Consider the following 17,830-nt stretch of genomic DNA (forward strand, 5'->3'; position numbering starts at 1 on the left):
GTAATCAATATGATGGCCAACATCACACAAAGTAGCAAAATGGCTACTACATCGTGAGAATACGTTTATTTTAAAGTTATTTCTAATTGAAGCAATGAATTTCATTACCGAGAAGAGGTTATCTCGTAGATATGGCAAGGTAGTATTTTAAACACACCTTTTGTGCATGTATGTATAATAATTTACGACAAACCATCACAAGTTCACTCGAGGGTTTTTCTCATGCTGAGACTGCTCCTATACTATTGAGAACTAAGGAAAGCATCCCAAATTCGCAGACAATATGAATGACAGAAATGAAGTAAATCTTCACTGTGCTGTGAAGTTACATGTTAATTGATTAATGTGTAATATTTTTGTAAGAAGGAGTTTACGTTGTCAAGAAAATATGTATACATATTAAAAAGATAGATAATAACCTGAAAGAATTATTGGAGGCTTTGTATCCAAATAAAATTATTTATAAACATGGGAAATATTTTGTAGTAAACTGTAGAATTATGTATGATGCATGTAAATTTGTCTTATTTCAGATGCCAGAATATCGATTTGCAGAGGAGAATGGACGTTTTACTCCATATACTACATCACAGTGCTTTATTTGTGACAATGTGGTCTGTGATAAAGGCACTCCCCTTCTAATGAGCAGTGCTCCCTATTCAAAAATTGCATTACCAACAAAAATTGGACAGTTAATGGGAGATGGATTCATGGTTATAGTTACATCTGATGATGTATTATGTAGTCGATGCTCTGCTTTAATAGTACGGCTTGATAAATTGGAAGTCGATGTGTCAGTTGTTAAAAAAGCTTTGACTGGATATTTAAAAATGAAGTATAATTTATATGAAGAAGAGGACAATGAGTCGGAATATGCGGATTACACATACACAAAAGGGACAGAAGAAGAGGTAAATATAAGGGAGTGCAGTTTCCCCCCCTCTATATCTCATAATTCACGCTCATTTAAGCCTATTACTTTTTTTTTAGTGGTGCATTTAGGGACAGTAGCATGGAGCTTACTGGTACGATTGACTAATGCCATCCAAAGTTAACTTAATTACTGGTATATCCTTCTTCTTACACTCTTCCACATTCCACACAAATATTTAAAGCGCAACTAAAACTTGTTTCAGAATACTTCAAGATAATGGTGTAGACAGCTACTATTTAAATTGAACAACCTTCCAGTCAAACTCTATAATTCTAATTGTTAACCATACAGTAGGGCCTATAACTTGTCTAGAAAACAAATAAGCAAAGAAACAGTTCATGAACAATAACAGTAGGCTAGGCCTATATTATTCCAAGTAACAAGGTAAGTATAACTGTTGAAAGAAAAGTTTATCCGTCTTTAGAAAGACACGACATGCATCGTTTTATTAATATCCCTATTTTGGGTGGGTCCAACCCAACTGCTGGCTACAACATCATTACTTCCTATCCAATTTAATAATTGCTTCAATTAGATGTTATACAGAGCAATCATTTTACCTGAGTTCATTTTCTGCAGCACCATGAGTCCCCGCTCAGTCTATGCTCGATGGATTGATGTGACGCACCCACATATTCTTATGCAACAAGTTAAATGAGATGAACGATTAAGGCAACTTAGTACCAAATTTTTGCAAATTTTAAACGTGCCTAACATTGTTTACCCTTTCAAAGAAGCTGTTGAAATTATTCTCATTTTGTTTCGTGACAGATGTTGTAGCAATAGGCTATAACAAATTTTTATTCACATGTTGCAACTCTGCTTGCGAAATGTTGACCATTTCTTGTCATATGTTATTTTGCAATTCATCTAATGTTCTCCTGAACGTAATTTATGATCCTCTTGCACCCAAGAACATTTCAAACTGTTCTGTACTAAGTCCTTCCAGTCTCAGTAACTTAATGTTTATGATGTGTTAAAGATTTTGTTTATAACCTGCACCATACCCATTATTACTGTTTAATGAAATTGCACATTTTCAGGTTTTCCAGTTAGTATAAAACTGAATTCTGCCACGTAATATACTCTAAAGTCTGCAAGAAGCTGCAAGAACAATTTTTTTTAATAAAATGTGGACGAAATATTGTGATATGTTGGTTGTGTACTTGATGTCAATATTTTTACTGTCTAGAGAACATTCCACCCATTTTTTTAGAGGACTGAAACAGACATCAAAGTCCACACCTGTGGAGTAACGGTTAGCACGTCTAGCCGCGAAACCAGGTGGCCCGGGTTCGATTCCCGGTCGGGGCAAGTTATCTGGTTGAGGTTTTTTCCGGGGTTTTCCCTCAACCCAATATGAGCAAATGCTGGGTAACTTTCGGTGTTGGACCCCGGACTCATTTCACCAGCATTATCACCTTCATCTCATTCAGACGCTAAATAACCTAAGATGTTGATAAAGCATCGTAAAATAACCTACTAAAATAAAAAAAAAAAAAACAGACATCAAAAGAGAAATACTTAACTGTCATGGACGATCAGTAGCTATCTGCAACTGAAAGCTTGTCTGCAAGAAGCTGCAAGAGCATATGTTGCAGTAGTAGCACAACACTTTAATGAGACATTATAATTATTGCTTAGGTTGATAATTCACGTAGTATTGCAAATTATTTAATTTAGTTTTATTTTTTTTTTGCCAGTCAGTCAGTGTATTAATAAAACATAAAAACTATTATATAATCTTCCCCTTCATACATTGTATAACAGCCCAGTCAATATATATTGTATAATTGCCTAAGTTAGACTCTTACAGTAGGTATATACTTTTCTTTTATTCAATGCTGAGTACTATCCGCAAAGCTTTTCTTGATTCTTCAGCTCCATAGTATTCAGTCAGTAAGGTTCGGTTATCTTTGTTGACAAGGAGTGGCAATCACTGAACACTAAAATTGAATCTTATACATATATACTGTGAAATCTGATGATATAATTGCAAAGCCTTGAATATTGTGGTTACTGATTGTTGTTTAATAGATACAGTGGAATAATACACTCTGAAAAAAGAAGTAAGCTTAAAAATTATTCGATGAAAGAGTAATGGAACGGAGAAAAATTCTCTCCGGCACCGGGATTTGAACCTGGGTTTTCAGCTCTACGTGCTGATGCTTTATCCACTAAGCCACACCGTCATCGTATGATGACGCAGAATATCTGCATGGAAATATCATATGTACTTCGGTACATTAAAATAATATATATTAAAAATTATTACTTTCTTACAAATGGCTTTTAAAGAACCCGGAGGTTCATTGCTGCCCTCCCATAAGCCAGCCATCGGTCCCTATCCCAAGCAAGGTCAATCCAGTCCCTACCATCATATCCTACCTCCGTCAAATCCATTTTAATATTATCCTCCCATCTACGTCTCGGCCTCCCCAAAGGTCTTATTCCCTCTGGCCTTCCAACTAACACACTATAGGCCTACGCATTTCTGGATTCACCCATACATGCTACATGCCCTGCCCATCTCAAACGTCTGGATTTAATATTCCTAATTATGTTAGGTGAAGAATACAATGCATGCAGTTCTGCATTGTGTAATAACAATTATTATTATTATTATTATTATTATTCTTAATCAGAGTGAAGGTAGTGCCTCTTTATACTTCAATGCATGTATATCAGTTGTGAGCTAAAAATGTTTATTTTATTCAGAACGGTTCGGAACAGGGTTACTATTGTTCAGTCAACTGTCCGAAGACAGGTCTGAACCTCACAAGTGATATCGACAAGGCACCACTTATGAGGCGACTAGGCCAGGAGATAAGAGTGGCCAGTTCCCTTCTCCCTCCATTGCATACATCGCTGATTAGCTACATATTATACTAATCAGACTTGAGATGCATACAGACAATTGTTCTTCCTCTGACACATATCGTAAAGGGAGATGTACTGCCTGATAATAGATGTATACATATATCAACCAGAACCTCAATCAGAGGCAAGGGTTGCTATCTGTTGAGTTCCCTTTGGTTGGCAGCACTGCCGTAAGTAAGATGGGAGTAGTTCCCTCCGGCCCCGTTGTCCTATAAAAAGAATGATCAAGAAAAGTTTCGTGGATAGTACTTGTCTTTGCGTCAAGTGTCCCCATTTATGAGTGATGTCCTGAACCTGTAGTTCTTTTTGCTGCTATAGTAGTTTTTATTAGGCTATTTTGGTACAAATATATCCCCTTTTAAAAATATGTGTATTGCCAACATCCAAAACAAGTGACAATTTATAAATTACTGATTAGATCGATGCTTTTGTATGGTCCAACAGTATGGGGATATGCACCTAAAATAATGTTGAATCCCATTCAAGTAGTGCAAAATAAAGTGTTGTGTGTAATTCATAATTTAGCGGGTGATACACGAGAAATGAACAGGTACATAAGGACCTAAAAGTGGAAAGTATCCCAGTTATCATTAGAAGATTTGTTGAAACATTTTATAAGCAGGCACATTCTCACAAAAATGTGTATATATGAAAACTAGGAACTAATAACGCCCAGTATTACACAAGACATCATACACCTTTATTCTTCTTATCATAGTTGTAAATCAAATTTGTTTTCATGCTGCTCATCCTGGTTATAACGAGAGTGCAGCATCATACACAAGCTACCTCCCAGCATAAATGTAAATAATTAGGAACAGTCAGGAGATCACCCTAATGATTTCGATACTGTATCTAAAATACGATGAATTAAAAAAATAGTACTTATTGCTCTTGTTGTAACACATTATTATTATTATTATTATTATTATTATTATTATTATTATTATTATTAATGGATTGGGGATCATCAGTGTGGTTTTAGGCGTAATAGATCGACTATTGATCAGATTTTTTGTATTCGACAGATATCGGAGTAAAAATGGGAGTATAAGAGTACAGTACATCAGTTATTCATAGATTTCAAAAAGGCATATGACTCGGTTAAGAGAGAAGTTTTATATGATATTCTTATTGAATTTGGTATTCCTAAGAAACTAGTTCGATTAATTAAAATGTGTCTTAGTGAAACTTACAGCAGAGTCCGTTTAGGCCAGTTTCTATCTGATACTTTTCCAACTCACTGCGGGCTAAAGCAGGGAGATGCATTGTCACCTCTACTTTTTAACTTTGCTCTAGAACATGCCATTAGGAAAGTTCAGGATAACACAGAGGGTTTGGAATTGAACGGGTTACATCAGCTTCTTGTCTATGCAGATGACGTGAATATGTTAGGAGAAAATCCACAAACGATTAGGGAAAACACGGAAATTCTACTTGAAGCAAGTAAAGCGATAGGGTTGGAAATAAATCCCGAAAAGACTAAGTATATGATTATGTCTCGTGACCAGAATATTGTACGAAATGGAAATATAAAAATTGGAGATTTATCCTTCGAAGAGGTGGAAAAATTCAAATATCTTGGAGCAACAGTAACAAATATAAATGACACTCGGGAGGAAATTAAACGCAGAATAAATATGGGAAATGCGTGTTATTATTCGGTTGAGAAGCTCTTATCATCCAGTCTGCTGTCCAAAAATCTGAAAGTTAGAATTTATAAAGCAATTATATTACCGGTTGTTCTGTATGGTTGTGAAACTTGGACTCTCACTTTGAGAGAGGAACAGAGATTAAGGGTGTTTGAGAATAAGGTTCTTAGGAAAATATTTGGGGCTAAGAGGGATGAAGTTACAGGAGAATGGAGAAAGTTACATAACACAGAGCTGCACGGATTGTATTCTTCACCTGACATAATTAGGAACATAAAATCCAGTCGTTTGAGATGGGCAGGGCATGTAGCACATATGGGCGAATCCAGAAATGCATATAGAGTGTTAGTTGGGAGGCCGGAGGGAAAAAGATCTTTGGGGAGGCCGAGACGTAGATGGGAAGATACTATTAAAATGGATTTGAGGGAGGTGGGTATGATGGTAGAGACTGGATAAATCTTGCTCGGGATAGGGATCAATGGCGGGCTTATGTGAGGGCGGCAATGAACCTCCGGGTTCCTTAAAAGCCAGTAAGTAAGTATTGGAGCAATGGTGGAATACCTGAAAGGATAATGGGATTACTTTGTATAAACATACTATCAAGCACTGTCTTTGCCCATTACAAATTCCACTTTAATCTGCTGGGATTCGAACTCCCTGTTATTAGCGTCAAAAGCTGATGCTTTAGCCATTCGGCTAATATTGCGTCTACTGACATATTAGTGTGTGAAGGACGAACATATTTTAACACTAAAGTTACAGAATTCCTATAGATACAGTACTGAGCAAGCCATGTTTGAAAACTAAATCGTTTCAGACTACTAAACTGAGCATATACAAGATGAAATATTTTGAGCGAACTATTTTAAAGTATTGTTAGACATCTGACACTTTATCTGTGTGTTCTCCGACCGTTGGTGTGTGAAAGAAAAATACGTTAAAAGACACAGAAGGAAGACTGTGCATGCAAGAACAGCACTTCACCCACAATAGCCTACTGCATTTCCAGTAAAACATCAGTAGTTCTGAATAAGAAAAACGTACATCTATCTTGTGCTTCTAAACGCGTATATTTCCTGCTTCTGTTGTGTTTATTTAATTTATGTACATGTAATATAATGGCGGCCGGGTAGCTCAGTTGGTAAAGCAGCTGGCTACAGACTGACTCAGCCTCCTATAAAATTGAGTAACGGGTCTTTCCCGGGGGTAAAAGGCGGCCAGAGCGTGGTGCCGACCACACCATCTCATTCTAGTGCCGAGGTCATGGAAAGCATGGGGCTCTACCTCCATGCCCCCCAAGTGCCTTCATGGCATGTTACGGGGATACCTTTACCTTTACATGTAATATAATAGTATATTCAACTGCTCTTTCCAAACGAATAATGCTAATACAGCGAGGCAACCTACTACCACTCTGAATATTGGCCAAGTGCAAGATAAAGTTTCGGAAGTCTGACTAATGCTGAGTTCTTGACAATAAAGCCATTAACGGTCTTGCTCTCCAATATAGAAGACTGATGTAGCAAAAAGTATAACTATTTTATTGTAGGTACCGTATTTTTATGTTATGGCTATTATATCACGTACACACAATCCCAAACTGTCTGGAGGACTACACCTACTATTGGTTAGCAGATCCATATGATCTAGCCAGGAGAATTGTCTAACAACTCCAATGACCATACCCCTCTTCACCACTTAGGGGTGCTGGTGCATGTCATGGTAGGTCAGCATGCTGACATGACATTTCCTCAATTTTTTATGGAGTTGGTCCCCAGAGCCTCGTTTGTTAAAAACAGGTTGCACCACGGGAAGGTGAAGATGGGATGTGAGTAGGAGAGGTTATGGAATGCACTTCACTACTCCTTGCAACCCTATTTTAAAGTGTGATAAAACTTTTTTGGATTTTGTTTATTTACACGAAGTTATTTTTTAAAAACAATACCCTTCAGGTAATCTCCACTTGCAATGCACTGCTGAAGTTGCTTCTGGAAACTTGCACGACACAAACAAATAACTCTTGGCCAGAATGTTCAATTTTATATCGAATCTTGTTCTTCAGCTCTTAAGTATCATGTAATCTATGAGAGAACATCCTCCTCCTTGGAAATTGAAATGATTAAAATGTCAGCCGAGTGTGTCAGAAAGTGTAGTATACATACCAAATATTACTTTTCTTGTTTTCTATAGACATCCAAATCTTTGATATTCACTTAGAAAATTGCACTGAACATTATGGGAAATAATCCTTCCCTTAATAAGAGGATGGATTAGACTTCAGAAATAATTACAGGCAATTCGACATACTTTAACTTAACATATAATAGCAGTTTTATTAATCACTAAATATAATACCTATTTAATGAGGAAGCATGAATGCAGTCCAAAATTAGAGCATAAAAATTCTCTAAAAAATATGTGTGTTTTTTTTCTATGCACTTACATAAGTGCTCAATTCACTTTTATAACAGTTTTTATAAGAACTTTGAGAAATATTTTTAGATATTGCTATATGTGAAACCCAAGCTGGATCTCGATGTTATTGTTGTCTTCCTCGAAGTGAGAGCTACAGTGTGTCAGACAGCCAAAAATCAAGGGGACAACATCAGGTGAACAGGATAGATGTCTTGTGGTCTCCCACTTCGAACACGATAAAAAATCCTGTGACATCAATTCATGCTTTGTGTAGAAGAAGTGTTCTCATGCTGAAGGATGAACTTTTTCAGAAAGTCTGGTCTTTACTTATCATTTCTGGGTAACAAGTGATTCTTCAGAATTGCTTTATAAGACTTCCGAGTATTGGCCGTACTTTTTGAAGCAGCATATGCCAGGATAATCATCTCATGCAGGTCCCAGAAAATCATGTATCGGGTACAGAACTTTTTCCACATACCGTAAAATGGGATGAATAGAGACAAAGTTTTATTATATTTTATTTCTTTGTGTCAAAGATTAAATATAACAATAAGAGTGTTTATGCTTTCATTCTTAATGAGTGAACAAATAAACACTCTTATTTATTATATTTACTCTTTGACACAAAGAAATAAAAAATAATAAAACTTCGTCCCTATTCACCCTATTTTACAGTATGGCTAATTCTGAAATTAAGTGGAAATTTGTGTCCATGGCAATTTTTTTTAAATATACTTTATGTAAGTGATGACTCAAATAATCATTGTATTAATTCAGAAACATTCAATTATTTTATTTCAACTGAATTTCAGGATAAATATGTGATTTTAACATGTAAAAATTTAGGAAAATATGCTGGATGTCACCTCCGTTAAATGTCCCCAGTTCCCCACCATTATTTTTGCGTAATATTGTAGCCATTTCTTCTAAAGTAGAAGAGAACATTCTAAATAAAAGAAATGTGTCTCAGTGAAACATACAGCAGAGTCCGTATAGGTCAGTTTCTATCTGATGCTTTTCCAATTCACTGCGGGCTAAAGCAGGGAGATGCACTATCACCTTTACTTTTTAACTTCGCTTTAGAATATGCCATTAGGAAAGTTCAGGATAACAGGCAGGGTTTGGAATTGAACAGGTTACATCAGCTTCTTGTCTATGCGGATGACGTGAATATGTTAGGAGAAAATACACAAACGATTAGGGAAAACACGGAAATTTTACTTGAAGCAAGTAAAGCGATCGGTTTGGAAGTAAATCCCGAAAAGACAAAGTATATGATTATGTCTCGTGACCAGAATATTGTACAAAATGGAAATATAAAAATTGGAGATTTATCCTTCGAAGAGGTGGAAAAATTCAATTATCTTGGAGCAACAGTAACAAATATAAATGACACTCGGGAGGAAATTAAACGCAGAATAAATATGGGAAATGCGTGTTATTATTCGGTTGAGAAGCTCTTATCATCCAGTCTGCTGTCCAAAAATCTGAAAGTTAGAATTTATAAAACAGTTATATTACCAGTTCTTCTGTATGGTTGTGAAACTTGGACTCTCACTCTGAGAGAGGAACATAGGTTAAGGGTGTTTGAGAATAAGGTGCTTAGGAAAATATTTGGGGTTAAGCGGGATGAAGTTACAGGAGAATGGAGAAAGTTACACAACGCAGAACTGTACGCATTGTATTCTTCACCTGACATAATTAGGAACATTAAATCCAGACGTTTGAGATGGGCAGGGCATGTAGCACGTATGGGCGAATCCAGAAATGCATATAGAATGTTAGTTGGGAGACCGGAGGGAAAAAGACCTTTAGGGAGGCCGAGACGTAGATGGGAAGATAATATTAAAATGGATTTGAGGGAGGTGGGATATGATGATAGAGACTGGATTAATCTTGCACAGGATAGGGACCAATGGCGGGCTTATGTGAGGGCGGCAATGAACCTTCGGGTTCCTTAAAAGCCATTTGTAAGTAAGTAAGGCATAAAGTTAATAATGAATGTTACTGGTACTTAATTTTTTTTATTTAAACGAAGTATAGAAAAAAATTAAAAATATTTTTGTTCTGGATTTAGAAAATTCAGTCCCTTGAATTGTATTGTATGATATTTGTCTAATGGTATTGAGAGATTCATTATCCATTTTACACTATCACTTGTATAATACTATGTAATTTTTTTAAATTCATTTCATTACTCTTCAATGTATTTTCATCTCATGTTTCTCTGAAATCAAATTGTACTTTATTTTTAAATTTATCATTGTTCCGTATTCTCTCCGCAATCATATTGCATTTTTAATTTAACCTGTGCTTTGTATTCTGGATCCTAGTGGTCAGCCGTAGATTTCGGCCAGATGTCCCAAATTGTGGAATTTGTGTGTTTACATTCTTGGTAGTCATACATCACTTTACAGCTAGAATATGAAATGTGTCAATAAAATCTTAATAGTACTACAAAGTCTTAATTATTGTAGTCACGGTCGAGTTGAAATATATAGAGAAGAATTTTAAAATATGTCGCTAATTCATGTCTACAGTACTATTCTCACCAGAAAATCTCCTACATATGACAAGAACAAATAAAAGATCTCTGCAGCTTCATTAACATTTATCATGTCATAGCTCCAATGATAGTCAATCAACCGTGCTGTAATTTTTATGATAGATAGATCAATGTCTAAGGAAAGCATAGAAAAACATTCGAAATCGAAATTTTTTTTGAAAAGAGAGAGGAAAAAAAATAGTAACTTCGAAGTGATATGTTCAAAATAGACATTTACACCTTCAAAAGTTGGTAAGCAACAAACTATTTTATTTTTCACTTTAGATGTGGAGTCATAATCAAGAGAAATGTTGAGAAAGAATGGAAATTGCTTTTAAAAGTTGATGGTATTCAAAATCTTTACTGGTTTCTGAGATACGGTGAGTTAAAGGAGTTTTTTCAATTGATAAAAGACTCAAGACTGAACCTTTTGTCTGTTAAAAGAGAAAGAATGCTGGGATATTAAACAAAACTCGTAAACTCTAAATACCAATATTGTATGCATGGCTGTTATCGTAAAACACAACCTTTTGTCCCTCTTTTCTCATTACTGTTTGCTTTACTCAACAACATAGTGTAACAGAAATATTCCTTCACAAGAATGATAAATGATCTGCGTCTTGTGCAACATATGAAAAAGAAGGGAGAATCATAAGTGTGTCGAATATGTTTTTGTTTTCTGTTTTCTTATACTACATGTCTTGAGTGAGTGCAGACAGTCTAAACAATAACACTCCATTTTCAGAACATGTAAAAGTCGAACATTGTGCTATAACCTGTATCTTTATAATAATTGTACAGAGGGAATGGTTTGACTTAAAATTACATTTTTTTTTTTCTCTTTATACCTGGCAGGCTACAGAATTTCAGAATTAAATAAATGCCTGATCGCCAATGTCCTCATTGATAGTGATACTCCTTTATTAGGAATCATTGCACTCCTCTGATTCGCATGAACCATGAAGCCAATAAAGGTTATATGCAGGAGATTTGCAGCAAAGAATGAGTAAGGAGTAGCGGACATCACAGAGAATTTTGGGTATCACTGAGAAAAACGAAACATTTATATAATTCTGTTGTAAAAATTCAGTGTGTTGAAACAGTTGCTGCTTATAGTTGCATTGTGTATTTCTTGCATGTGTTAGCTTTGGCATTATATTGCATTATTTAATTTTCAGGCACATCAAAGTACGGACTGTGATGACCAGCAAATTTACCAAGCATTCAAGGGTGTTGAGTTGTATTCAGAAGATGAAATTAATGCCACCCAAATGGACATCAAACAAGAAATTGCTGAGGAAGCTAGAAGTTTTGATGATGTGGATGTAACGGGCTATAAATGTGTTTCTTGTCAATATAAAACAACTAGTTCAGTTATTTTTATGGAGCATTTAAAAATACATTCTAAAGAAATGTACTTTAAGTGCTCAAATTGTGATGAAGAATTCCACAGCCACTGGGATATTCAGGAACACATAATGAATGTGCATTACTCCCAGAGTTTACAGCTACAAGGAAATGAAGTATGTGACACCACAGCATCGCTCACTTTTTATGAATGTAATACATGCAAGTTCCAGAGCACTGATAAAACTGTTTTTGATAGTCATGTCAGAAAACATAACAAAGTTGTTGTTTATAAATGTTCTGTGTGCTCTAAACGTTTTAAGTCAAAAAATGTATTGAAAAGGCATGTGCAAAGTCATAGGATTTTTAAGTGTGGACTGTGTAATTTAACATTTAAAGAAAAAAGTAGTTTATTGGAACATTTTGTGCAACATCGAATTAAGAAAGTTCTCAAAGTTAAGGAAGAAATAGAATCTAAGAACAGTTCTGAAGATCAAGCAGAGGAAGTAAATGAAAGCTGGCTGAATCAGGATCAGCCTGAGGAGGTGCATACACAAGAGGCAGTTGAAGAATGGTTTACTCAGGATAAAGAAAAAGATGTTGTTGTGAAAGAAGAAGATTATGACAAAGTAGAACAATTGCTTGAACAACTTCATGCTGACAATCCTGTTGGTGAAGATAAAGAGACAGACTTTACTGCAAATGAAAATCCTCAAGATGTAACCATTCAAGAAAAAGAAGATGCAGACACTACAAATGAAGCAACTAAGGAGGATGAGCAAAATGGTTTTAAAGAACTTCCAAACCAGGAAGATGAAACTTCTTTTCTGTTAGAAAATGCAGTGTTTGCAAAAGATGAAGATGATCATTTGTCAGCTGACATAGATAGAAATGAAGATAGTGAAACCAATGATTATCTTAATGATCCTTCTCAGTATTTGGATGAAATTCGATCAGGTAGTGAAAAGCAAGAAGAAAACCAAGCAACTGATGATATTAAGAAGGAGAGTGGAAGTAATGAAAATGATGAGATCGGAGATGATGCAAAAGATGTAACATCAAGCCCTGTGAAGAAGAGGGTGTATGTGTGTTCCATTTGTGGCTTAAGGGCCTACACAGAAAGTCACATGAAAAGACATTTTAAAAGTCATGTTGCGCTGGAGAAAAAGATGTATGAATGTCACATATGCAACAAGGTTTTAACAACACGTAGTAATTTAAATAGGCATCTTTCCAACCATGAAAATTGCCCTGGTATGGTTACATGCAAATTGTGTAATGAAGAATTGACAGATAGACTTCACCTGAAACAGCACCTTGAAGATCAGCACTCAGGACCTCAGCACTGTTCTTTCTGTAACATGGAGTTCACGAACAAGAGGGCTTTTAAGGAACACGAATTAACTCATCCAGAGAGAGCAGTTCATCAGTGTGATATTTGTCATAAAAGGTTTCTAACACAAATGCGATTGAGGACTCATCTTGAAAATATACATAATAATCCACAAGATGGCGAATCAGAAGACAAGACATATAAATGCCACATTTGCTCCAAGATTTTAACAACATATCATAACTTGAAAAGGCATGTAAGAAATCACGAGAAGAGTTCAGGAAGTGTAAAATGTACCTTATGTTCTGAAGAATTAACAGATAAATTACATCTGCGCCAACATGTAGAAGAAACACATCCAGAAACTCATCAGTGTGCTTTCTGTCAGAAGGTGTTTTCAAATAAAAAAGTGTGTAAAGCTCACGAACTTACACATCCTGAAAGGTACGTCTACAAATGTGACATATGCGAGAAAATGTTCCTCAATGAAACTAGGCTAGAAAAACACAAAACATTGTTTCATAGAGATCCTCATTGTAGTTACTGTGAGAAAGAAATAAAAGACCCAATGAAACTGTTCAATCATGAAAGAAGACATGAAATGTATAAGAACAAATTTCCATGTCAGTCTTGTCCCAAGGTATTCCGAACACCATCAGGACTGAAATACCACATGTCTGTGCACACCGGAAAGTATGCTGTGTACTGTGAAATCTGTGGCAAAGGCATGCATAGTGAGATCGTGTTGGAAGAACACAAGGCCACTCATACAAAAGAGATCCGCTATACATGTGAGCTGTGTGGTCGTAACTTTTCTTCCAACAGCACATATCGAATGCACCGGAAATGGCATGATGACCCATTGCCGTACAAATGCAAGATATGTGATCGTAAATTCAAGCACACCTCTATTCTGGCAGTGCACATGAGACGTGCACATACAGGTGAGCGTCCATACAAGTGCCCACACTGTCCATATAGTTTCAGTGTAAGCAGTACTCTTCACAAACATATAATTTTACATACAAAGAAATATCCTCATAATTGCCAGCTCTGCGGAAAGGGGTTCACGACACGCACTAAGATTGCCAGGCATATGGCGAAGGTACACAATGACTTTGAGATGTTGAATGCTAAACCCACCCCTTGTCAATATAAAATGGTGCTGAAGCCAAGTGAATTGTCAAATGAACAACCTGAGAACTCTTCGTCCAAACAAGATGATGAACTGCCAGAAACTAAATTTGAAGATGGAATAGTTGAGGAACAGATTGTAGATGCTGGTCAGGCTGCCATCTTTTTATTTCAGTAACACTTCTAGAATAACACGGGTATCAAATATTTGGTTGAAATTTGAACTTTTATACTCAAATTATTTTAATACATCATACCCATACTGCTTTTCATAAGTGAATATCATCCGATTTGTTATTGACTAGCAGGGATCCAGGGCTAATGCATAAGTTATGTAATTAAATCTCTTTTCAGTTTTTAAAATGTATGGTTACTAATGCAAGGTTTAAGATCTCTTTATACTGTAATATGATGTCTCACAGGATTTGTTGTTCCATCATCCAACTGAATGGCTTTAAAAGGATCAATATATTAAAAACTTTAAAATCCAGAGGTTAATAGACATAATTTAGAGTGTTTTGTTATAAGTTGAAATAATAAAAAAAAAAATATGTACAGCTTTTTAAATAATATTTTCTCAAAATTTTGCTAAATATACAGGGTAGAAGGGAACCTATTTACATTAATTCACAGAGGTAATAGATCAAGTCAATCCGAACAAGTTTTGTCAAATAAGTTTTTTCATACGTCCAATAGTTTTGAGAATATGAAATGTAACAAGTTGCAAAGCTGCAAAGAGTAGCAGTGCTCCTTGAGGTCATTGCTCCGCAGTGGAGGTGAGTGTAACTTCAATTATCCACTCCGCAAGACTTGCGAGAAGAGAATGAAAACAAAAACGTCTCATCAGATGAGTTTCGATCAGATTATTGTACATCAAAACATAAAGTATTCCGTGAATTAATTACGCTAATTGTTTGGTTTTTAACATTCTTTATTGTGTTAAAACCTCTTTAACTCTAAATTTAATACCGTGAAACTTATTTAACATTCACAGTATCTGTTGATTTCTTTGCTTTTTACGTAATTACAAAAAAAAGCAAAACAAAACTATTTCCATGAAAGATTCCTTTACATATGATGTAAACTCAAAATAACATTATTAGAAATACACATTCTGTAACTCAATTTCCATTTAAGTAATTATCTTTAAAGAAATTAAAAGTAAATTAATTTAGAAAAGAAATTTAGTTTACAGAAACATCAAGTAATGTGTTAAGTTTTACATGTGTACAGTAATTTGATCGAAACATTTCTGATGAGACGTTTTTGTTTACATTCTCCTCTTGCAAGTCTTGCGAAGTGAATGGAGTTACACTCACTCCCAATGCGGAGCAATGACATCAAGGAGCACTGCTACTCTTTGCAGTATTGCAACATGTTACGTTTCATATTCTCAAAACTATTGGACGTATCAAAAACTTATTTGACAAAACTTCTTCGCATTGGCTTGATCATTACCTCTGTGAATTAATGTAATAAATTCCCTTCCAGCCTGTATATCCTGAACAATATAATATCTAATCATTTTTAGTAAAAGTTTGTTACGAACTTGTTTTAAGTTTAAGTGAGGTGAAGAAATAAGTTCATAATTATTTTTAGGATATATTTTCAAATAAAATAGATCATTAAATATTTCTTTGAATACATAGTTTAATTAGCGTTAAGTTTTTAAGTGAAATTAGTATCATCTACTCTGAGAATGGCAAATGGATGATATATTGAGAAAAATGAAAGAAGTTGTTATTCTTTTCTGTCTAAAGATTGAGGTTCACAGAGCAGTAATGCAAATGTAAGTGTACTTCCTCTTAATAACAAACTCACCAATTGATTTTTACTTAAAGAATAAACACATGGCCACAATCAAGCACCAGTTATCTATAAATAATAACTTGTTTTCTTCTGACTTTAAGGTACTGCTTTATTAGAAACAATGTTTTGTGATGCAAGATAAAAGAAAGAATTGTGTACATAATATTTGAAAGTAAACACGCCATGCTGATTATGTGTAAATTTGTATACAAAGAAAAATAATCTGTAATATGATAGTGTTCATTATACTTAAAGAAAATGTTGGTGTGAATTAATTTATTTCTGTATTTCTTGTTGTAATACTTCCCACACTGTAATTTATGAAGCCAGAAATCATCAGTATTTACTTTGTTGAAAGAGTGGGGACAAGAATTAAAAAAAAAAATAATAATAATTTTATCACAAAAGAGTGAGGTGCTCTTACCATGATTATTAAGGGACCAAAATAGTCTTGTTTTTACAGTATCATGCTTCCAAATGAAATCCTTTGCAGGATTCTAAAGAGTCAGTTCATTTAACTTAATGGTAAATTTTAGTTTTACAATTACCCTGAATAAACGATAAAATGTTGGGAGAAGTGTGAATAATGTAGAAGTTAGATTCATTATATACACTATACGAAGTGATCTTTTCAGCAAATGAGAAGGAAAAAAATAATAATAATACACAATTCATGTTATGTGGCTTTATAATATGAACTTAAATTATGCAATTAATTTTCTTTTCAGTTCTAATCATATCTCATGTTTTGTATTCAAGAATTTTGTCATTATAATTATGTCATCTAATAATCTGTATACTGTTTGACGTTTTTCTAGGACATTGGTCTTCCCAGTATTGTATATATGTTATCAAATCCAGTCATTTGCAATATGTGCCAAGCTAATTATGATTTGATGGAAACATAATAAAAAATGAGTCCCTTTGCGTTGTTCGTAAGTGAATCTAAATTTTCTGAGAGATGTTAGCCAACTCTGTAAATTCCATTTCACTTATAATGAGAAATTGTGAACAGAGATAGACATCATTTCGTTTGCTGCTGAATTTGTGTTTAAGAGTAAAAGGCAATACTCAATTTTATATTCACCACAGATCTCATTTTTCACACATTCAGCAACACCTTACTAAGGAAATATATGTATAATTTCATAATTTATATAAAATTTATCATTTTGTATAAAATACACATAAACCAATTGGATTTTGATTCATGTGTGTATAATGTGTATTTGTACATATGCATACTCGACGTTTTGTTGATCTTTGTATGAATTAGAGAAGTTATGCAGTGGAGGAAGATTTAGGAAATGTTTTAATATATTTGAGAGCTGGTGTTTTTCAGGGTGCGACAAGTGATGTGATAATATATAGTGCACTGTTGAGTGTGGAGGAAATGTTTTTGGTTTTAATGAGCACAAAGAAACTTGGAAAACAGCAATAATAATAATAATAACAATAAACAAAGAAAAATTATCGAGTCATTGTGTTATTTATGGTATATCATATCCCTTTGGTACCGTATATGCCAGATAAAATTTCACAATAAGTGTACTTCCATCTGTTTACATATCTTCAGTTCTTTACTTGTAACATTGGTAAAGTATAATACCAAAGTCTCCTTGTATCTAGTACATCTCTTACATAAAGTGTAACTTGAACCCAATATTTTATTAATCATCATCATCATCATCACTCCAAGGATTAGGCAATTGCCCGTTCCGACTTCATAATTCATCAGCCCAACGTTTCATAAATTCTTGCTAACAATGGATATCTCTCCT

General features: G+C 34.7%; 1 protein-coding gene across 2 annotated transcripts; it reads left to right on the forward strand.

Moving 5' to 3' along the window:
- Nucleotides 1-15: 15 nt before the first annotated feature.
- LOC138692202 (zinc finger protein 665-like) lies at nucleotides 16-17,526 on the forward strand. Of its 2 annotated transcripts, none has more exons than XM_069815289.1 (3): nucleotides 16-139; nucleotides 534-911; nucleotides 11,605-17,526. In XM_069815289.1, exons 1-3 carry the CDS (start codon nucleotides 95-97, stop codon nucleotides 14,416-14,418), a joined length of 3,237 nt encoding a protein of 1,078 aa, XP_069671390.1. In that variant the 5' UTR covers nucleotides 16-94; the 3' UTR covers nucleotides 14,419-17,526. The 2 variants fall into 2 exon arrangements, with proteins under 2 accessions (XP_069671390.1, XP_069671391.1); XM_069815290.1 differs by lacking the exon at nucleotides 16-139 and adding an exon at nucleotides 247-358.
- Nucleotides 17,527-17,830: the final 304 nt, after the last annotated feature.

The sequence above is a fragment of the Periplaneta americana genome, chromosome 16 (genome assembly GCF_040183065.1).
Source record: "Periplaneta americana isolate PAMFEO1 chromosome 16, P.americana_PAMFEO1_priV1, whole genome shotgun sequence".
NCBI lineage: Eukaryota > Metazoa > Arthropoda > Insecta > Blattodea > Blattidae > Periplaneta > Periplaneta americana.